General features: G+C 41.6%; 1 protein-coding gene across 1 annotated transcript in view; it reads left to right on the forward strand.

Moving 5' to 3' along the window:
- The window catches only part of LOC137655765 (breast cancer type 2 susceptibility protein-like), a 148474-nt gene that overhangs the window by 95466 nt on the left and 29299 nt on the right, over window positions 1–23709 (forward strand). Inside the window, exon 5 of the mRNA XM_068389894.1 lies at window positions 18545–18727. Coding sequence (XP_068245995.1) covers window positions 18545–18727 — 183 coding nt within the window. The remainder of the gene's footprint in view (window positions 1–18544; window positions 18728–23709) is intronic.

The raw sequence follows: 23709 nt of genomic DNA on the forward strand, positions 1-23709 counted from the left end.
CCAGAAACTAATATAATAATATATAGGTATATTGAAGATCTTGCATGTATAATCAGGATCAGGAAAAGTACTGCACTTGATTACAGTCTGACGAAGAATCACGAGTATTTAAAGATGAAATATTTCAAGATCCAATGACGAAGAGTCTAAGGTCTAGGACCAAGAATGAAGACGACTGACCAAGGTCTAAGGACTTATGGACCAAGTATGCAGAAGACTGATCCAGGTCTAAGGACTAAGTATGCAGAAGACTGATCCAGGTCTAAGGACTAATCCAGGTCTAAGGAGTTCTGCAAAATATAAACATATTTACAGCTAAAAACCTGATTTAATATAATTAAGTTCTTGACTGCAGAAAATGCACAATGAAGTAAAACAATGAAAACATTGTTTATACATTTTAAACTTTTAAACACAGGTTAACATATGACATTTCCAATACACAAACAATCTTCATTATTTATACAGTATACACTTATAAACACTGAATCACTTTAACACACGACATTATATAATACACTAATACATAAAACGATTTATATAAAGGAATCTTTTTAGTACTTACTGTTACGGATGGCTAGGTGTCAGGTAGTGATTAGAGAAATGCCGGGGACTCTCCATGTTAAGAAAGAAAAACAAAACAAGGACAACCAAATAAACAGAAATAACTTATTAAGAGATGGCAGCACAGCATTCCTCGACAGTGATTTTACCATTTTTAGTGATACAAAAAGTGTTGCAGTCTTTTTTTTTAACTTTTTTAATCCAATCTACTCATTAGTTTTAGAAATTTAGAATGGCTGTATATTTGTAGCATTGCTGGCAAGGAAGTTTAATTTTGCTGGGTTCCAGCTCAGGGGGTTTTGCCTGGGAAATGATGTGGATAAATTAGCAAAAGAGGCAGCAAACAAATTACTTCCTGGAAGATATCCACTTCCTTGTAATGACCTTTTGCCAGATATCTAAAGATCTCTTGGTGATGTTTGGTAATATTATTGGAATTCTGTGGATCAGATTGATGAAGAAAATAATGTGCTATATCTCTATGGAAATACAACAGTATGCCTGGAAGGTGAGAAAATGGCCTCTGTTACCTATGAATTGGGCACACTTGTTTAACATGCAAGTTCTTGATGATTGGCAGGTGCCAGCCCTTTTGTGATGATTACTTGATTCCCTTGACTGTTAGGCATTTACTGATTGAATGTCCCAGTCTTGGGATATCAGAGAAAGATTCCTCTCTGGAGCTCCTAATGAGGATGGCAGATGTATCCCCACCAAGATACCTAGAAGAGTTGTTTATGATGCCAGTGGCATTTTCAAGTTAATATTGGAAGCTGATATTACTCATTTTTAAAAGGTATCTAAAATTTTTAATGTTTTATCGTAAAGTTATTTATTTTCATTTTATTTGTTTATCTTAAGTTATTAATTCTTTATTAATCATACTCCAATGGGCATCAATGTTATGATGCCAAATTATAGACAATCATTCATTCATGTGCTATTTTCAAAATAAATTTGGAAAGCTTCCTAGGGATTATTACTTATTTGATAATCTCCTCTTTGCTAACTGACTTGGGCCAAACGTAACAATTACTAAAAAGAATTGAATTTTAGATAAAAGGTATCTTTACAAATATCAGGTTCATACCCCAGCTCACATTAAAAAGTTTGAGTCAATTTGCTTGGAGCAAAAGCTTGCAAATAAAAGCAAAACCTCAAGTAGCAAAACATAGCAAATGCTTAGGCAAAAAGCAATTGCTTAGTATCATATGAATAATAGTTATCACCATTTGTTTCCTTTTGCTTGATGGAATTGTAGTTTTTGCTTAGGGACCCAGCCACGTGTGGCGTATGTGTTACGGTATATCAATTTCCAACAGGTCTAGGTTGAATTCTGTTTTTAGTAAAATCTTAGGCAAGTTTTCTTTTTGCTCTTCTCTTTTCTTTACATGTGATGAATGATGAGCATAATTTTGATTTCGGTGCTGTAGCTGCTGATGTTCATAGAAAAGAAAGTTCAGAGTCAGGCAGTTTAGGCAGAACAGAAATGTTCATCAGGCCAAGAATTGAAGAACAAAGCTTGTAATGCAAATTTACTTTTAAGAAACACATTCGGAGTGTTTTTCCTTTAATTGCAAAAAGAAAAAAAAAAACAGGCTTAGTGAGAATGTCTTTCAAGATTTTTGCTGATCAATCTATTATAAATTCATATTTTAATTCTTTCATTCTACCTTCTTCCAAGTATTGTTTTCCTGTCTGGTCTTCAGCTGCTGATTCTCATCTTAATTTATTTGAAAAGAAAATTATGGTCTATTAAATTTCTTTTTCTTGATCTGGATATTCTCTTGCACTATCGTTCAGTTAGTTCTTTATGGATGTAGCATAAGATTTTTCCATTGATTCTGACCGTTATGCATGTAGTACTAGGTATGAAATTATTTCAAGCAGTCTAGGACTTTTATTCCAGCTATGACCAGATTGTGCAATGATCTTCCTATTAAGGCAGTTGAAGCAGTGGAATTTCAGAGGTTCAAACTTGCAACGAATGTTTTTGTCTAACAGGCTGACACGAGTCACTCTTCATAGTTTTAACATGACAAATCTATTTTAGGATATTTTATTTTCTTTATTTGTTACTTTTCATATAGTTTATTCCATACAGTATTTCCTTACCTCATTGGGCTATTTGTCCCTATTGGTGCCCTAATGGTGCTTATAACATTATAACTTTATTTTTTCAACTAGGATTTTATATTAGATAAAAATAATAATGATAATAATCTGGGAAAAGTAAAATCCCTTCTCCAAATGTACCAGAAACAGAGGAAACCCCTTTATTTGACAACTGTTGATTTGAGCATATGGTGCTTCTTGATATAAATCCTTGACCGTGAGCAAACAACTAACAATATTATTGACATAGAAACAAATAAAACACATTTCAGCTTGTGAATTATTCTTCAGCGCAGCACATACTAATTGAAAAAAATGTATTATAAAGTATTAATTAATGTTCAACTAAATAAACATTTTCTTTAAACATTTCTGTGATTTTTTTTTTCTTTTCATCTCTCCTAAACGTCTGGGTAACATCGACCTGCTGCATATGCGCAATAGTCTTGCTCAACTTTATCATTTATTTCCTTTTCAAACGGAAACTCTTCATCCCCCAGAACTAAGCTTATGTTCGGGAAAATTACATATGCAAGTATTATTCTTGGAATTTTTACTGTATCTTTACTTCATATTGCAAACATTAAAATCTAGCTGTCCATGACATCTTTCACCAATCACGTTTTCTCAGCAAAATATTTTATTGTTGCGCCTCTTTTCTTGAATGCCTCAACTTCTCAATGGGGTCATTAACCAAGTTTGTAAACGATACCCATCGGCTTCAAGCTAAAGAAAGTTATTAATATTATAATTGAGATTCCTCATTATGTCATGGATGTCGAAGTTCTTCAAAATCCTACTCATATACAGTAAACTTCCTGGTCACTGAAAATTGATGCTAGTAAACACTTCAGAATTGAAAGTGGATTGTACATTACTGCTTGTAAGTACTTTCCTACAGGTATTTATATATTCATCACCATGATTTGGATATTTTGGAATCCATATATGAGTTCAATCGATTGCATATGGATACTGACATTTTGTAGACCATTTCTCTTGGGCATATTTTCTCTTTTCATTCTCAGATTGGGCAAATCTTATCTATATATGGGCCTTTCTGGCGATTTTCTTGAGAAACGCTGCCATCAGGTCCGGTTCACATCAGTTTCAAGCACCTATTGAGCTGCTTTTAACTTTTCTAACGATTGCTGTGAAGCACTAGCAATTGCTGTTTCATTCATAGGAAATGAAGTAATTGCTGATAACGTTTAAGCATTTACTTGTGCTTAAGCAACTGCGCTAAGCATTTTTTACTCGTAAAAGCATTTACTTTTTTATACATTGGAACTAGCAATTACATAAAAATCCAAGCAAAAGCATTTTCTGGGAGTTTTATTCATCAGGCTAATTTTCTCATCCTCTCTCTTCAAGTTGATTAGCTCATACTAAGTCCACATGGATTTTGGGCAATCAACTCTGTTCATTAAATTTTAAAAACAAAATATTTTGTAATATCTTCCCTATTAAAATTTGCCACTAGTTTAGCACTGCACCCGTATACCTGAATTATCAACGTCATCATTAGATGATGAATTGCTACCTCATCTGCTGCTGAATCCATTCCGTCCTGGTCTGCTCCCTAACAAACTGTAATGAAAACTTTGCTTTAATTGAGTGATTTCCAACTCATGCCTACACTCTACTATTTCTTCCCTCTTTCTCCATTGCTCTCTCAAACTTCTGTATCTCTTTCTTTTCAACATATTTCCGAAGAATATATCATTTTAGACCGAGAAGCTTACATGATTCTGTCAACTCTTTTGTAATCACTCATTGTGATTCATTTTATATTATCTTTGTTTCAATTTGTTACAGTGTTGAAAATCCTGGCCCAAGATTGCCACTTTTACAATTTCAGAATCGTAATGACTTGTGATATCAGAAGGATAGGGAATAGTTTGATTTTGAAACTGAAATAACAAGGCCCTAGTACTTTTCTTCTTTTCATTTGCTTTACTAGAGGCATATTTCTATTGAAAGGAAAGAAATTTTTTTATAGATTTTTGGGGTAAATGTTGATAAACTGACCTTTTGAAGAAGAAGCAATATGAACATCAGGTGAGTATAGAAATAAATAAAAAAAAAGATATCAAAATTCTGTTTTTCAATATTTAACTTAGCCGGTGATTATATAGCTGCAACTCTGTTGCCCGACAGACAACTCTACGGTAAAAACTCGCCAGCGATCGCTACACAGGTTGCGGGTGTGCCCAACAGCGCCATCTGTCGTCCAGATACCCAGTACTCAATGTAAACAAAGACTCAATTTTCTCTCTGTCGAGCTATCGACAAGACGTAATTACTCGCTGTTGCTAAACTGGAGTTTTTTCACAACTAATTGGTGAAGTACTTTATTCTAGTTTTGAGCTTTCGCTATGCAGGTGTTTTATCTTCATCTTAAATCTTGAACTCGTTTTGGATAGATTTAATTATGGTGACAAAGAGAGTATGGACTTTCTTTCACTTTTAAATGGCCGACCCTTCCCTTAGATGGAAGTGTGTTTAGGCTTTTAGTAATTATATCACGTTATAGATTTTCCTCTATATATTTTATATCTCTCCGCCTTTATTAGGCCTCTTCGATTAACTTTCCATTTATTATAAACATATAAAAATAATTTTAATGTTTTGTTTATATAGACCTTTCCTGAGAGTAGGCGGTCCTAACTTGGAAACCGAAGTTAATCAACGTTGAGCCCTTTATATCGTAATTAGCTTTTAAAGAGCTAAGGATTTAAAACTTTTTAAATGTAATATTTTATGAAAGAATTTCTTTAATAGTCTTCGTACTGTTTTCAAAGATGAACTAACGTTTAGTTTATTTATGCTACGCAGTTGTTGACGTTCAGGACGTTCAACATGCGCTCTATCGTTACGATAGAGAGAGAGTGTATCACGGTTTCACTTTGCAGTAAGAGTAAATCGATTCCGACGTTTTGTTCATTCTTTCTTAGCTTAAATGTTTTAAATTCTATTTTAAAGGAACTTTTTATTTGAAAAACCTTTCATTTTTTTCCTTTAGTCAAATAACATGTTTTTTTGACGAAATATAATTGGGCTCTTCTCTTAGGTGCGAAATCAAGAGAGAAAGAGAGAGAGAGATAGAGACGGAGGGAGAGAGGGGAGAGAAAACGTTCCGTTCAAGCGGGTAACGTTGTTCTCGAGTTACTCTCGTCCCTAGTCGCTGTACGGGGAGGAAGAATAAAACGTTTTAGTTTTTTATTCTCGTCCCCAGGCTATGTGCGGTGAGAGATTGAAAACGTAGTTATATGAACTAGTGTTTAGTCTCTTTCCCAGCCACTGATTTTTTTATCTTAAAATATGTTTTCTGTTTTTTTCTGGTATTAATGAGCTTGCATTATACGACTGATTTCGCAATTACTACCCTTTAATGAAGGGTAGAATTGCGTGTTTCAGGTAGAAATCAGTAAAAGTTTCGATTTCAGTGAAATAAGTGCAAAACAGAAAATCGAAGTGATAAAGTGATATGCGCAAAGTGTTACAGTGTTGCGTCCGAGGGTTCGTCTGTTCGTGCCTGTCGTTCACCTAGTCCGGGACCTCTTACATGCTCCCAAGCCCAGGGGAGAAGTAATGTCAAACGACTTATGGGTTCGAGAGGCCTTGACCAACGAACAGACGTTTTCCCTCTATGGTATCGGGTGTATCTTACCAAGATCTCCCCTACCATAAGACGAGAGAGACGTTGTTTCTCCTCGTCATCCGAAGGCTTTTCGCATAAGAAACCTGTCACAAGGTTTTGAAGCCCTTAAGCGAAAGTCAGTCCTTTCAGGACAGGTCCAGCGTCCTGGTTACAACCATTAGGACAGCTCTGACCCTATGCAGTCATCGGATAACTGCTCGCCGCCTAACAAAAGCGTAACACAGACTCCGAGAGTCTTTTTTTGTAGGCAAAGTGTTGCGGTCACAGACGTTACCCTCGTCTCTTACCACAACCATTTCCGTTGATCCTTAATGGGTTGTATGGCAAGACATGCAGTATATGCTTGCCTCCCTTATGGAAGACTATTCTGCCGATTAGTCCGTTGAGTCTAGCCGTTTATCTCATCGATATCCTGGCTTTCAGCCAACCTAACGTTCCTTTGTGCTTTCTGTTGACGTTGGCGTAGCTTAGTCACGTCAGTCAGGTTGTTTAGAACCACACTCGATGCGGTCTCGTGTGGTTTTTCAGCCGCATTTGGACGTTAGGCCACTTGCTGATGCTCCTGTTGACGTTCAAGACGTTCACTAACAATCGGAGTTGACTTGTTTTGACGCTGTGCGTCAACCTCCGCATTCTAGAGTTGTTTTGACTGCTCAGTCTAGGCAGTCAAAGCAGTCTCGAGTGGACGCTGTGCGTCCTCACGCACCTGTTGTGGTTGACAGTTCAGTTGTTGACAGTTCACAGACTGTCAAGCAGTTACATGACGTTGCGTTCTGGTCCGCTACTAATGCACCAGTGAGTGTGGACTCTGCTTGTAAAGCATTGCCACCACGGTAGGTCTCTCCCTTGCTTGAGACTCAGCTTTTATCGGACAAGGTTCCTGTAGATGAGGAAGTTGCTGTTCCCCCTCCTACTGATATTCCCTTGAGGACTCTGTCAGATGGAGAGGAGCCTAAAGCTGCTTAGCCTCCTATGGACTTTAATTAAATCATGATGATTTTTTTAAGGATCTTTGTCCGGATCTTTTTGTAACTGCTGCTCCTCGTTCGCCTAAACGTCAGAGCTTACACTAGGCCTAGCTACTTCGAAGCCGTTGTTTTTAAGCTAGTGCTCTCTCGCTCTCCTAGAGAGCTTTACGTTGGCTAGGCGACTGGTTTTTCACCAGGAGGAGTTTGGGGGATACAGCCTTTGCTTTCCCTTCTTTTAAACTGGTTTATAGAGCGAGAGTCTGATATGACACGAGAGAAGTTCTCGGCTTGGGAGTTCATGCCTCTGCCCAGATAGACTTCTCAATTCTCGTAGACTCTCCCTGGCGCCTGGCCAGGAGATGCTCCAAGTTGTTTACAGGTCAACTTCACAGCTGTTTTCGAGCCTTTGAAGTTTTGCTGTACAATTATGTCACGCATAACAAGGCTTTCAGGGATGGTAAACGGTACCGCCTCAGTCGCTAACCCCGTCTGTTGCCACACCTGCTCCCGTAGACCCTAAATGGGCTTTGCTGCAAGACATGCAGTCCAAGCTTGCGTCCTTGATAGAGGACTTTAATGCGGAGAAGGTTGCTACCGAACCTTCTGGCCAACAACCTTCCAACCGGTCGGTTGTGCGCCCTGTTGACGCTGAGGTAACCTACTCGCGTCTGCCAGTTGAGGTGGTTCCTCCACCGATGCGACCCAGTGTGGGTTGCCAGCCGCACGTTGTCGTTAAGCGACGCTCGGAGGTGGTTGTTGACGTTCAGGACGTTCAACAACCAGCAGAGGTGACTTGTTTTGACGCAGTGCGTCAACCTCAGCAACCCGGTAGGGTGTTGACTGCACAACCCAGACGGTCTAGAAAGTCTCGGGTTGACGCTGTGCTTCCTCGCGCACCCATGGTTGTTGACAGTTCACAGACTGTGCAGCAGTTCCATGATATTGCGTCCGGCTCCGTCACGCATCCACCAGTGCGACCGGACTCAGCGAGCCAGACGTTGCCCACTCCGTTGCCGTTTCCTCATCAGTTTTCGGATGAGGAACCCTCTGATGAGGACGTTGCTGAACAACAAGACGATCAGCCCCCAGAATAGATCAAGCCCTGCTATCCATCCAGAAGATGCTGAAGAAGGAACGCTGCTCAGTCAGGCTGTGGATGAGTCTGGTAGGGACGCTGTCATCCGTGGAACAATTTGTGTCACTAGGAAGACTACACCTCCGTCCTCTTCAATACCATCTAGCTTTTCACTGGAAAAAGGACAAGACGCTAGAAGCGGTCTCGATCCCGGTTTCCGAAAAGATAAAGTCTTGTCTGACTTGGTGGAAGGACAACATCAACCTAAGAGAGGGTCTTCCCCTGGCTGTTCAGACTCCCAACCACGTTCTCTTCTCGGACGCATCGGACGTGGGCTGGGGCGCGACACTAGACGGTCGGGAATGCTCAGGACTGTGGAACTCGAGTCAGAGGAGCATGCATATTAACTGCAAGGAGCTGTTGGCAGTACATCTGGCCTTGAAAAGCTTCAAGTCTCTCCTTCGAGGCAAAGTGGTGGAAGTTAACTCGGACATCACCACGGCCTTGGCGTACATCTCCAAACAAGGAGGTACCCACTCACTGACGTTGTACGAGATCACAAGGGACCTGCTCATCTGGTCAAAAGGTCAAGACATCTCCCTAGTAACGAGGTTCATCCAAGGCGACTTGAACGTCATAGCAGATTGTCTCAGTCGGAAAGGGCAAGTAATTCCAACCGAATGGACCCTCCACAAGGATGTGTGCAAGAGACTTTGGGCCACTTGGGGTATTACCATTCATAGATCTCTTTGCAACCTCGCTGACCAAGAGGCTTCCAATCTATTGCTCTCCAGTCCCGGACCCAGCAGCAATATATATAGATGCTTTCCTCCTAGATTGGTCACATCTGGATCTCTACGCATTCCCACCGTTCAAGATTGTCAACAAGGTACTGCAGAAGTTCGCCTCTCACGAAGGGACAAGGTTGACGTTAGTTGCTTCCCTCTGGCCCGCGAGAGAATGGTTCACCGAGATACTTCGATGGTTAGTAGACGTTCCCAGTAGTCTTCCTCTAAGGGTAGACCTTCTACGTCAGCCACACGTAAAGAAGGTACTCCAAAGCTTCCACGCTCTTCGTCTGACTGCCTTCAGAATATCGAAAGACTCTCGAGAGCTAGAGGCTTTTCGAAGGAAGCAGCCAGTGCGATTGCTAGAGCAAGGAGAGCTTCTTCCATTAGAGTCTACCAATCGAAGTGGGAAGTCTTCCGAGACTGGTGCAAGTCAGTTTCTGTATCCTCGACCAGTACCTCTGTAGCTCAAATAGCTGTTTTTCTCTTATACCTGAGAAAAGGACGATCCCTTTCAGCTCCCACTATCAAGGGCTACAGAAGCATGTTGGCATAGGTCTTCCGGCATAGAGGCTTAGATCTTTCCAAACATAAAGATCTGCAAGACCTCCTTAAGTCTTTTGAGACCACCAAGGAGCGTCGTTTGGCTACCCCTGGATGGAATTTAGACGTGGTACTAAGATTCTTCATGTCAGACAGGTTGGAGCCGTTACAATCAGCCTCCCTGAAAGATCTCACTCTTAAGACACTTTTCCTGGTATGCTTAGCCTCGGCTAAAAGAGTCAGTGAGATTCATGCCTTCAGCAAGAACATAGGATTTTCGTCAGAAAAAGCCACTTGTTCGCTACAACTTGGTTTTCTAGCCAAAAATGAGCTGCCTTCTCGGCCTTGGCCTAAATCTTTCGATATCCCCAGCTTATCGGAGATCGTAGGCAATGAACTAGAAAGAGTCTTATGCCCTGTTAGAGCTCTTAAGTTCTATTTAAAGCGTACTAAACCTTTACAAGGCCAATCTGAAGCTTTATGGTGTTCAGTTAAGAAACCATCCTTGCCTTTGTCAAAGAATGCTTGGTCAGACTTTATCAGATTGTTAATACGAGAAGCTCATTCACATCTGAGTGAGGAAGACCGAACTTTGCTTAAGGTGAAGACGCACGAAGTTAGAGCTGTAACAACTTCCGTGGCCTTTAAGCAAAATATATCTCTGCAAAGTATAATGGACGCAACCTATTGGAGAAGCAAGTCAGTGTTCGCGTCATTTTACTTGAAAGATGTCCAGTCTCTTTACAAGAACTGCTACACACTGGGACCATTCGTAGCAGCGAGTGCAGTAGTGGGTGAGGGCTCAACCACTACAATTCCCTAATTCCATACCCTTTTAATCTTTCTCTTGAAATGTTTTTATTGTTGTTTTTTGGGTTGTCCGGAAGGCTAAGAAGCCTTTCGCATCCTGGTTGATTTGGCGGGTGGTCAAAGTCATTTCTTGAGAGCGCCTAGATTAGGGGTTTTGATGAGGTCCTGTTGTATGGGTTGCAACCCTTGATACTTCAGATCCTAGGGGTCGATCAGCATCCTAAGAGGATCGCGAGGCTCAGTAAGGAAGACGTACTTAAAAGGCAGAGAAATTGTTCAAGTCGACTTCCTTACCAGGTACCTATTTATTTTGTTTTGGTTATTTTGATAACTTCTAAAATGAAATAAAAACTCTTAGCTCATAAAAGTGTAAACATATATTGCTGGTCTCTACCCACCCCCCTGGGTGTGAATCTGCTATATAATCACCGGCTAAGTTAAATATTGAAAAATGTTATTTTGATAATAAAATAAATTTTTGAATATACTTACCCGGTGATTATAAATTAAAGGACCCTCCCTTCCTCCCCAATAGAGACGCAGTGGGACGAGGAGAAAATTGAGTCTTTGTTTACATTGAGTACTGGGTATCTGGACGACAGATGGCGCTGTTGGGCACACCCGCAACCTGTGTAGCGATCGCTGGCGAGTTTTTACCGTAGAGTTGTCTGTCGGGCAACAGAGTTGCAGATATATAATCACCGGGTAAGTATATTCAAAAATTTATTTTATTATCAAAATAACATTTTTCATAATGTGTAAAGTATTCACATTTTGCTAGCTTGATGTGGGTTCTCAAGTAGGAAATATTAGTTAGATATTTTTGTAAGTCGATGCGAGTTGATCTATTACCTATGGAATTCCCACCTTCCAACTCCAATACATTCTCAGCTAATTACCCAAACAATATGAATTTATGCTTAAGTTTTCTGACTAACTACCATGTTCATATTTTTTTTAAATATTGGCTCAATTGTCTATTTTGGTCCACCAAGAAAGGATGAATTATAAGTACAGTGATGGTTTTGTATAAAAAAATTTATTTTGTTTTAAAAGGATTTTTTAAACAGATTATAATCTAATAAAGATTTAAATAGAAAGACTTCACTGGATAATTTATACTGTACCTGAGGAATTTTACATTACAGTACAATTATCTTTGCGTTACTACTACTGCATGTGGTAGATGATTGATTATGTACAGAGAATATAAGGGAGAGAAGAAAATTAAAAATGGTGTATCATAATTTATGCAAGGTTGTATGAGACAGGAAGCTTGCTCACTAAAACAGTCATTTTATAATAAGATTTTTTACTTTATTTCTATACTTACCTGCCATTCTTATGGTTTCCTTCTCATATATGGTTAAATGTCATTGTCTACCTTAAAAATCTAAAATCTTCATTTTTTTTCACTCATAGTCTTGCCTTTTAGTGAAGTTTATTTAGCTTTGTAGTCAATAAGAGTGCTTGGGCTCATCATCACCGCATCATTCCTTCACTGTCAAGGTTAAAACATGTTTAACATTTTCAACAGGCTCTTGACATTATATTGTACTCAGTTTTTTTAACCTAGGCACATTTGAACTCACTCACAGGGGTGCCCCTTTTTAGCCCCAAAAAGCTTTCTATTAGCTGATTGGCTGCAAGTATTTTGTCGTAATAGCATCATTGTTTTCAAATAATTACAAAGTAATGTGAATCAAAGCTTATTTACTTATTTACTAACCTAAATTTCTCTCTCGGACGTATAATTTGTCAATAAATAATGTTAACGAATAAAGAGATTATAAAATATTGTGCTTTTAATTCTAAATTTAATAACGAACAGGAGCTTGTTTTTGGATGCGCACTGCATATTTTTGTAATTTTTCACATATTTTAACACAAATTAAGATAAATTACACTAAGCATAAGAAAGGTATTATAATTATAAACTTTCTTTGAATACCAGAATCTACTAAAAACATAGAATTAATAAAACTTGCCATTGGTGAAAACTTGTGGTGAGATAAAAGGAACAGCCTGCGGTTGCCTGGCGGGAAAACAATCCCAGCCGATTGTAATTGCAGCATTTTCCTGATTCATGTGGAAAAACATTAAACAAAATATTACAAAGAAATGCAAAGATAGACTATCATCATTTGAAAGAGTTAAGGTAAACTATATTATTACGAAAAACATCTGCTACCTCCTCTGCAGCACCTCTTCCACGTGAGGAGTTGCAGGTTAGTTCTCCTCGGAGTCCCAGCCTAGCGCGTTTCCTCCTAGGGGTGAGCCTGCGCACTGAGTCTTCTTAGCGTGCTGTGTTTACTTGGCCAGAGATTCCTTGTGAACCTCAACCCTACGAAGTTGGTAGACATTCGCCAGTGCGAAAAGTCTTCTTTCGAGTGGCCTTTCCCCCCCCCCCCCCCCTTGAGTACCTTGCAAACAGGTGTTGGACTCATCATCACCTTGCGCCAGCTCTTATGAGCCTTCTGTGGATCGTTCCAAAGGCTCCCCAGAACTGGAGGCACTTTCCACCATGCCCCTCAGGCATCACAAGTCTGCAGAGTCTTGCAACCGCACCACCCTCTTGGCTCGCGCCTTGAGCCTCTGTTCCTCTGGGAGTAGCGCTGATTTGGTCAGGAGATGGTTTGTGACAGCAGCAAACTTTTCCTACCAAACCAATCTTATCTTATTCGCCGCCATCTAAGCATGCATTCCAACCAAGATGCGTGCAAGGTACAGGTGACTCGCAAACCTTCTGCAAGAGCTCTTGCGAGTGTTCACATGCCTGTTCATGTAGCTCAGGCTCATGAACAAACGGTTCATGATTCAGTGGCAGACGCATGCTCATCAGGTTTGCCCTCGTGAAACATTGAGAAATATTCCTGCCACTGGTTATGACTGGTTCCCTTCCCCATTGGCGCGCTGTACTATGGCAGCATGCACATGATCAGCTGTTCATTCACTAGGGGAAGCGTAATCTTGCAACCAGCACGCGCTCGAACCTCATTTACCATCACAAGCTCTTTCGGCCAACTCCTCATTTGCGAGGGATGTAGCTTGGTGCCAAAACTTCTCAAACCCGTCATGCAGGATTCTAGGGGTCCCATGACGGTATGATCTCTAGATAGATCGATAGGACCTGTATCTATCCCTCTGATGGTATCATGATTTTCAGGGAGCTCTCGTGTCTCTTCGGATACGAGGCATAAGAACATGACGACTACCGTGCCTGCTCTAACCTTCCCTCCAGTCTCTGCTGTACCTTTGTCGGTCATAGAGACACCTCTTCCTGGGAAGTCACTTGGTCACTTGTCAGGGTATGAAAGATACCTAGACTCAAATGCTGTAGGCTGTCCATCCTAAGCCTGATCCTTGTGAGAGAAACTGGGAATCATTCCAGTAAAGATGACTAAGAAACGTAGACAGGGACACATTACACTTCCTCTGAGAAATACCCTTCACTTGAGGGCAGGCAGGGATTCGGAGAAAATTATCGACTCACCTGTCGAGATAGTCCACACTGCATCCGTTGTTCCACCCCCGGAGCCCATTGCTGCTCCCGTTGAACCTCTGCAAACTTCACAGCCTGCGGCATCTCTTTGGTTGGGGGCTAGTGTTCTAGTCTCCTCCTCTTAGAAGCCTCGATATAGGAAGGATTTGAACTCTTTTGAAGAACTGGGCATCAAAGTAGCCCTAGAGAAGAGAATCCAGGATGCGATGGTGGCCTTGTCGCTCTCGCAACTTAGGACGCTCCTCCCAGGACACGATCCGATCTCCTGCTGGGGTACAGATCGATGTCCCTAACCCAAGTTAGGCTCCTATGGGTGTTAGTCTGGAGTTGGATGAATCTTTGAATTTAGACTCAGACAGCTCTGATGGTGTGTTGCCTCTGCCAGATATCCCTAAAGCTACACCCACTAAACAAGGGGAGTCAGACTATTCCTTCAGACAAGTCTTGTCCGGCACATGGAAAATTAATGGATTCGGGGAATCCCCTTTGGAGTGGAGAGACATGGTTCTGGATTTTTTCTGCTATGCCCCACAACCAAGTAAGACCAGGCTGGAGTTGCCATGGCCTAAGATAGTGTCAGAGTCCATTAAGAAAATCATAAAGGCAAGCATCTCGTCATGTTTACTTTCTCCACCTTTCGTCAGGCAGAGGAAGTATTACAACGTCCTCAATGACAACCCTTTGCCTTTTCCTTTAGACCTGGCAGTGTCAGCCTTGGCTCAAGGAATGATGGTTGAAAAGCTAGCAGCGTATCAGGTGACATTTTTGGCTGTGAAAGGATTACAAAGGCAACTCTGCAAGCCTCTTCATGGGTAGACTACTGGTCAGGCTCTGTTGGTTATCTGAGCGACAAAGAGCATATTATCAGACCTAGATAAGTGGAAGGCATTTAAGAACAACCTGGTTTTGGGGGCTAGAGTTGTGGAGTTCCTATTGCACAACACAGCCAACTAGTGGGCTAACTGAATCTGGAAATGGCCTAAGGCCATCATTTCAATATTCCAAAGGCAATTTCTGAAGAGAGAGGCTTTTCATCTTTACAACTTGTCGGTTGTTAATTCTTCTCTGTTCAAGATATAGGAAATCAACTCAGTTGCAGAGCAATGGAGTAATACAAGTCAAGACTTCCTTCTCCATAGAGCTGTAACATCTCGTCCCTATTCTTCAGCTCCAACTGCGCCAAAATCGTCACCTTTGAATAGACAGGCTCACAAGACAACAAACAAGGCTTCCAGGCAGTCCAACCCCAAAACATTTTTGAATATCAAGCAACCCTTTCATGGTAAGAAGGCATGTGGAATGGGAAAGAAGTCTGGAAAACTTGGATGCTCTTGCTAGTAGGACATTCCTCTCACACTACCACCGGTGGAAGGATGTCTGAGGCACAGGTGGCAGCGATGGAAGTACCGCTTGGCCGAACCTTGGACAGTCAAGATCCTCTGATCAGGGTACTGCATCCTGTTCACCAGCTGTCACTCTAATCTGTTATGTCGTCCAGTGATGTCATCTCTATCGTGAAGGGATCAACGAAGGATTTCACCCTTCAGGTAAAAAAGTCCAGACCATGCTGGAGAAGGACGCTCTCCTGGAGGTTGTTGACCGGTCCCCAGGCTTCTTCAGTCGACTCTGTTGTAGAGAAAGCATCTGGAAGTTGGAGACCAGTCATAGACCTCTCGATCTTGAATGAGTTTGTTCATTAGACTCTGTTTAAGATGGATACAGCAGACACGGTCAGATAGGTTGTCAGATTGTGGGACTTCATGATCACACTGGATTTAAAAGATGCATATTTCCAGATTCCTATCCATTCGTCATCAAGAAATATATGAAATTCGTGCTACATGAAAAGATATACCAGTTTTGGGTGCTGTGCTTTGGCCTGTCAGGAGCCCCGCGGGTGTTCATAAGAGGTTTACTTTAGTCTCAATCTGGGCTTATGTCAACGTCGTTCGTTTAGTTCTGGTAGCCACAGTAAAGACCTTTCTCCGTCACTGAGACAGACTTCTTTCTTTTTGCCTCGCTTTGGGGGTCATGGTAACTTTTGAGAAGTCCTCCCTGTAACCATCTCAGAACCTGGTATATCTAGAAATGCAGATAGACACCCAACTAGGAAAAGTATGTCCATCTCAAATCGGAACACTATAGAGAGATTCAAGGAAGCGGCTCATCACTCTCTCTTGTAAGGCTTGCTACAAGCTCACCTGTGGTAGTGCCTGTTGGGGCACCTGACATCCTTGAGACGTCTTGTTTGCAACAGTTGCCGTTGCATTTAATCTCTCCAGTGGTAGCTCCCTGAAAGGAGCTCCTTAGGAACCATTGAGCTGAGCATTAGGTCAAGACTTGACTCTCAAAACTATCTTCCTTCTTGCACTCACCTCTGCAAAGTGGGTTAAGTAGTTGCATGGTCTCTCCGACAACATCGTCCATTCAAGGTGATTGAGGCAATTAACACTCTGCTTCGTCCCCAGGTTTATTGCTAAGACTCAAAATCCAGATGTAGCAGACTCTAGGTTTGGGCCCTTCCAGATTTTGAGTCTTCAGGAAGTATCTGATGACCCTGATGGACTATAACTGTATCCTGTGAGAGTATTAAGGCACTATCTCAAATGTACCAAAAGAGCTTGACCTGAGATCAAGCATCTGCTTTTGAGTATGGGCAGGATCAAGAAGAGGATTACCAAGAACACCATTCCCTCTTGTATTCAAGAGGTCATTGACCTCACACTCAATCCTCACCTTGGTAGAAGACCGAGAGCTTACGACATCGGGAACCTAAGCTTGTCCCTGATGTTCAAAAGAAACTTCTATGTGGCACAAGTTCTCTAAGCAGGTGTTTGGAGAAGGTAAACCACCTCAGTGCCCATTACCTGTAAGAAGTAACCCACAGGTCTCTAGATACATTCATACTAGGACCTAGGGTTGCCTGCTCAACAATGGGTTTAGCTCCCTTGCAGGACTAGTAGCAATTGGTCAAGGGCAGAAGTTACACGGTTTTAGTCTGGGATGAATGGATGAAGTTGCTGGCCTTTTCTTCCTTCATCTTTCCCTCTCATGGGGCACAGTATCCATAAACTGCAAGCTGGCCTCCTTCCGACTCCAGGTAAGCACCATACAGTATTAGTTTTGTGGTCTGAAATATTATTGTGTATTTTCTTATGTCCCCAATCTCCCTGCGAGGGGGAGTTGGACAATGTCTGTGTTCTAGTATGGGTGAGTGTCAACTAACTCATTTTACTTAACTGGTCAAGTCACAGTGCGAGTTTCCATCCACTCACCATGGTTGTTCAGGCTATGAACTCTTCAGCATTGACAGACTAAGGGTTCACAAGCTGTCAGGATACTCTTTCTATGCTCTATCGACCTCTAATTTGTATCCCAGAGCAATGTTTTCTGGCAGTTATTATTATCATTATAACTTGCTAAACTACGACCCTAGTTGGAAAAGCAGAATGCTATAAGCCCGAGGGCTCCAACAGGGAAAATAGCCCCGTGAGGAAAGGAAATGAAGAAACTATAAGAAAAGTAATTAACAATTAAAATATTTTAAGAACAGTAACAGCATTAGAATAAATATTGCATATATAAACTGAAAATTATAAAAAACAAGAGGAGGAAGAAAAAAAGATGAACAATGTACCCGAGTGTATCCTCAAGCAAGAGAACACCAAGACAATGAAAGACCATGGTGCAGAGGCTATGGCACTGTCCAAGACCAGAGAGCAATGGTTTGATTTTGGAGTTTTCTTCTCCTAGAAGAGCTGCTTATCATAGCTAGAGAGTCTCTTCTACCCTTGCTTAGAGGAAAGTAGCCACTGAACAATTACACTGCAGTAGTTAACCCCTTGAGCAAGGAAGAATTGTTTGGTAATCTGTGTTGTCAGATGTATGAGGATAGAGGAGAATATGTAAAGAATAGGCCAGACTATTCGGTGTATGTGTAGGCAAAAGGAAAATGAGCCGTAACCCGAGAGAAGGATCAAATGTAGTACTGTCTGGCCAGTCTAACGACCCAATATCTCTCTACTGATAGTATCCCAATGGATGGCTGTCGCCCTGGCCAACCTACTACCTACTGACATTAGATTTTCACCCACCTTTAAGTGAGTTTCCTAAGTAAATAACAAAGGTTTGTATTTGTGAAGGAACAAATGACAAATTTGAAAGTAATTTGTGTTTTTCTGAACTAAAAAAACCTGAGTTCTTACACCTTTCCCCCTAGAAGCCCTGCTTGCAATCAAAAGTGAAGAGTAGTCACTGGACGAGTGTGTTAGTGGGTTGGTCTACCCTCTGCTAGCCCCACTAACTAGCGAAGGGTCGTTGACACTTTGCATGAAACTTTTTATGACTAAACCAGCTCAACGCTGAAACATATATCCTAAGTAAGTTTGTATAGTTTGGAAAAATACGAATTACTTCCAAATTTGTCGCCTTTTTTAGGTTTATGGATACTTAAAGGACTTAGTTTTGTATAGCTATGAAAAAAAACAAATTACTTAAAGTTAATTATTTTTACAGGAATGTGGAGTTGAAGATATTGTTTCTTGTGAATCCATGTTAAGTGTATCAAATTGTTCTTGGCGAGGATACTATAGTGGAAGGTGTGCATGCGTCCATGTAACTGAATTGAGTGTTGTGTCAATTTCTCCTCGACATCCTCATCTGGTGGAAGCTTTTGACCACTTAAAGAAAAACATTGAGGTAAGAATATACTGTTGCATATTTATCTTTACTATTTCCTTTTATCTTTTAAAATTTTATATTTATCAATGTAACAAACTACTTCAATTGCCATATTATTCTGTTCTTACCAAAAAAGTAGCGTGAATATTACTAATATGAAATTATATACTGAAATGGGAAATTTCCACATGACTTCTTTTTACTTTTGCTAAAAGTTTTCAGTTACTTTAGACTTTTCAATTACTAACTGTAAGTTGATTAACACTACCCAATCATCGAAACATTAGCATTAAGAAAAAAGTATCTTTTCAAGATTTGCAATGGAGTCTGATGATTAACAAACACTCTTCTTTCATAACAACAAAGGATATATAAGATTTTGCTTTTCTTCAGAAACTTGGTTTCATCGACCTGTACTTATAAAATTTTATTATTTAAAATTTTCCCATCTGTTCCCCTTCATAAACACATTCCCTTAGCCCCTTCCATATCGAAAATGCTATGTGTGTATATGTGCACTCACATGCAAGACTACTACACTGAATGAACTGGGTACACAACTGGAGCTCTTGGAGTGTACCCCTTCACCACCAACCTTCCCATAAAACATTACATCTCAAGGATTTCTGGTATGCAGGGTTTTGGGGCAAAACAAACACTACATGATAGTCGGGGGTCAAGGGCCCTAATTTTTCGAAGGACCTGACTTAAACTTCTGTACTTTGCAGGCCGTATTTTTTTTTTTTTTATAAAATGTTGCCTATGAATCATGAATCAAGAGGCCTGCTCAACCGTTTGGATTGCAAACCCATAAAAACCGTACTTTGTCTATCCTACTGCAAAACCTGAAAAATTTAGGAATATAGAAAATTGCTTCTAAAACAATTAATTTTAAACACATTTGCACACACCGGTATGTGCTATTATCATGTCGGACATAATGACACTAATGATATAAAATAATGTAAAGATCAATAATAAAGGGATTTTGACGAAGGAAAAATCTATTTCTGGGGAGAGACCTGTGACGCCCGGTGAAAAGGGTCCTTCTTTACACTTTTCTGATATAAACCTTCCAAATATACCAGAGAAAGATAAAAGCATGGAATGCAGAGGTTACTACCCTTGCGCGAGCACCTTGTGGGTGTCGTGTATAAAGCAGGGGCGCCTGAAAACCACTATTCACAGGCTGTCTTCCATTTAGCTAATTCCTCCGTCAAAAGGGATGGGCCGATATAGAGGCACCAGCTACGCTACCTAAGCCACACCACCGACGCCCAACGCGAGCGCCATCTGAACAACATCCTTCTGTATTGAACATGATGGCTTGGAAAGGAAAGGGTGGGATCGTACAATATAACAGGGAAGGGTTTCACCGGGCGTCACAGGTCTCTCCCCAGAAATAGATTTTTCCTTCGTCAAAATCCCTTTTCTAGGTCGACCTGTGACGGCCGGTGAAAATGTACCAGAGAATGCCTTCCAAGCCCAATAATAAATAGTAACCTAATGAGGAGAGAGATAAACACCATGTAAGGAAAATAATATATTATATTAAGGTAAGAAAGCATAAATTACAAACTAGCCAAAGGACATAGTGAACGTAAGGCTAAATAAACATGATAACAAGGAAGCATCCGAGTATCAGAGCACAATATGCAACAAAACTGACATGGCTAAGAATAACCCAACACTAAAGTTACGGTAAACACAATAACAGTTAATAACCATAGGAACTAAACATGTAATAAACTTAGGGCTAACGAACCACCAAAGAGAGCGGCGACGTGGTGCGAGTGGCAGGTAGGAGGGAGAAGAGGAGAGATGGATGAAAGGAAGAACAAGAGATTAATGGGGAGAGATGAGGCTCCCAGCTGCAACCGTTGGGTATTTAAGGGCCTGTAAGTTCTTTAGATAGTGGCGTTTGAAAACCATAGGAGATTTCCAACCCGTGTACTTTTTAAGGTCATCAAAATCCATATTTTGGAAATAATTGATGGAGGTAGCTACTGACCGGATATCATGAGCATGGGGAAATGATTCCGGATTAGCTTGTTTAATGAAGTATAGGATTTGTTGCCTAATGCCTTGAATGGAAATAGTACCTCCTTGTTCTCTGATAAACAAGGAGCCAGACGAGCGGGTGGCAGTTCTAGCTAAAAAGGCCCTGAGAGTAGTGACTGGACACAGAGAAGTATCTTGGAGAAGAGGAATAATCTTCCAAGGGGACCACCTATTTTGTGGGTCCTCATTTTTAGCTAGGAAAGCTCTGTCTGGAGAAAGAAGTACTTCACCTGAAAGGAGGAAATCTATGTTTTCTGAGTTTCGTGAGAGAGCTGCTAGTTCTGAGATTCTAGCACCCGAGGCCAAAGCCGTTAGAAATAAAGTCTTCCTAAGAAGAGTGATATAGGATCAGGATTCATTGTCCGTGTCTGACGCAAGTTTGAGGACATCGTTCAAAGACCAAGAGACCTTTTGTGGACGAACCAAAGGTCGAAGCCTAGCACATGCTTTTGGAATAGATGAGAAATAGGAATCTGCTAGGTTAATGTTAAACCCAACAAGGAAGACCTTCTTCAAAGCTGACTTGATGGTGGTTATAGTGCTAGCTGCTAGGCCTTTGTCAAATATGAACCTAAAGAAGGAGATGGCTAAATTAGGAGTCATAAAAGTATGGTCTGAATTCTTTAAGAAATCTGCTAGTTTCTTAACGGCCGAATCATATTGACGAATTGTAGAGTCCCTTTTGTCTGATTCTATAAAGAGGACATTTTCCGGGTCGATGTTTGCATCTCTACGAGCTGCAAACTTCATGAAGTCCACAAAGTTAGGGTTTTGGCTATCCTTGAGGATTCTGACACAGTCCGAGTTTGGACTACTTGGGTCAGCTTGGGGAATGGGATCCGGAAGGGACGGAGTTTCAACTCGAGGAGGAGAGGAAACCAACTGCTTTTTGGCCAGTGAGGTGCTACTAAGGCCACTGCCCCTTGGAAGGAGCGTAGTTTGTGTAAAACTTTCATTAGAAGATTCACTGGAGGGAATAGGTAAATCTTCTTCCAATGGTTCCAATCCAGGGTTGATGCGTCCATGGCATAAGCCTGAGGGTCCAGGTTTGGGGTCACATAACAGGGAAGTTTGTGATTCAGTTGAGTCGCGAATAGATCTACCTGGAGGCCCGGAACCAGCCTGAGTATCCACCGGAAGGAATTTATGTCTAGGCACCATTCCGATTCCAGTGGTTTCGTCCTGGATAGTGAGTCCGCTATCACATTCTGGACTCCTGCTAGGTGAGTTGCTGACAGGAACCAGTTCTTGTCTTCTGCCAAGGCGAAGATAGTGACCAGGACCTGATTCAGGTTGGGTGACTTGGATCCTCCTCTGTTGATGCAGTGTACTACAGCTGTGCTGTCTGAGACTACTCTGATGTGGGACGACCTCGGAGGAGAGATTCTCTTCAGGGTCAAGAACACTGCCATGGCTTCGAGAACATTGATATGGAATTGTTTCATGGCGGGTGACCAAGAGCCCTGAAACATCTGATGTTGGGAGTAACCCCCCCAGCCACTCAGAGACGCGTCTGTATGAAGTGTCACTTGTGGAGGGGGGAATTACAGAGGAACCGATTTGGAGAGGTTCCTCGGTTCGGACCATGGGCGTAGTCTCATTTTTAAGACAGAGGGGATCTTCGAGATCTTGTCTCTTAAAGGTATTGTAGCTCTCTTTCTCCAAACTCGATTGATGTCTTTGAGTTTGGCTTTTAATAGGAGATCTGTTACTGAAGCAAATTGGAGAAGGCCGAGGATTCTTTCTAAAGCTCTTCTGGACACCTGTTTGTGTTTGAGAAAGTTCCTGATCTTGGAAGCTATCTCCCTTACCTTTTTGGGAGGAAGGGAGAGCCTGTGCTTTGAAAGGTCCCACCGAATGCCTAACCATTCGAAGCGGCTTGATGGTTGTAGGCGAGAATTTTGGAGATTGACTTGGAATCCCAGTTTTGCGAGAAATCGAATTACCTTCGTCGTAGCTCTGTTGCATTCCTGGGTCGACCGAGCCCAAATGAGCCAATCGTCCAGATAGGCAATGATCTGTATCCCTTGGTTCCTGAGTTGTTCGAGCACTGTCTCTCCCAGTTTCGTGAATATCCTGGGGGCAATGCTGAGACCGAAGGGCATGACTTTGAACGCAAAGGCTTTCTTGCCTAGGCGGAAGCCTAGGTAAGGAGAGAAGTTTCGAGCTACTGGGACATGATAATAGGCGTCGGTAAGATCGATAGAGGTGGTGACGGCCCCACGGGGAAGTAAGGTCCGTACCTGAGAGATAGTCAACATACGGAACTTGTCGCAGAGAATGTAAGAGTTTAGTTTTGACAAGTCCAGAACCACTCTCAACGCCGACGAGTCTTTCTTTGGAACTGTTAACAGGCGGCCTTGGAATTTCAGTAATCGAACCCGTTTGATTGCTTTCTTCTTGAGTAACTCTGTGGTGTACTCTTTCAGGATGGGAGTGGGTCTCTGGAAGAAGGTCACTGGTGGAGGTGGAGATCCCTGTGACCATTTCCAACCCAAGCCTTTGGATATTATGCTGTGAGCCCATGGACTGAAGGTCCAATGGTCTCGAAAGTGATAAAGTCTCCCCCCTACCGGGAACACATCATTGCGAGGGAGTGAATCTAGGTCCCTTCCCTCCCCGAGCACCCCTTGCTCTAGGTCCGCCTCGATGGCAGAACTGTCCTCTACCTCTGTAGCTTCCTCTCTGGTGTCCACGAAAGGAACCGGACGGTTCGTAGCTAGGGTTGTATGCAGGAGAGGACATCCAAGTGGGGTTAGGTTGTGTACCTCGGGGAGCAGTGAGGTAGACCACCTGTTGAGGGGGGAGCCGGTTGCTGAGAAGTCGAAGCAGAGGAAGACTGTGTTGACGTGTGGGGGACTGACGATTGGTGGTAGTGACCCCGGTTCGTCTTGTAAGGGGTAAATCTCTGCTTTTTCTTGAAGAAAGTTTGTTTGTGG

This window comes from Palaemon carinicauda, chromosome 16 (genome assembly GCF_036898095.1).
Source record: "Palaemon carinicauda isolate YSFRI2023 chromosome 16, ASM3689809v2, whole genome shotgun sequence".
Classification (NCBI taxonomy): Eukaryota; Metazoa; Arthropoda; class Malacostraca; order Decapoda; family Palaemonidae; genus Palaemon; species Palaemon carinicauda.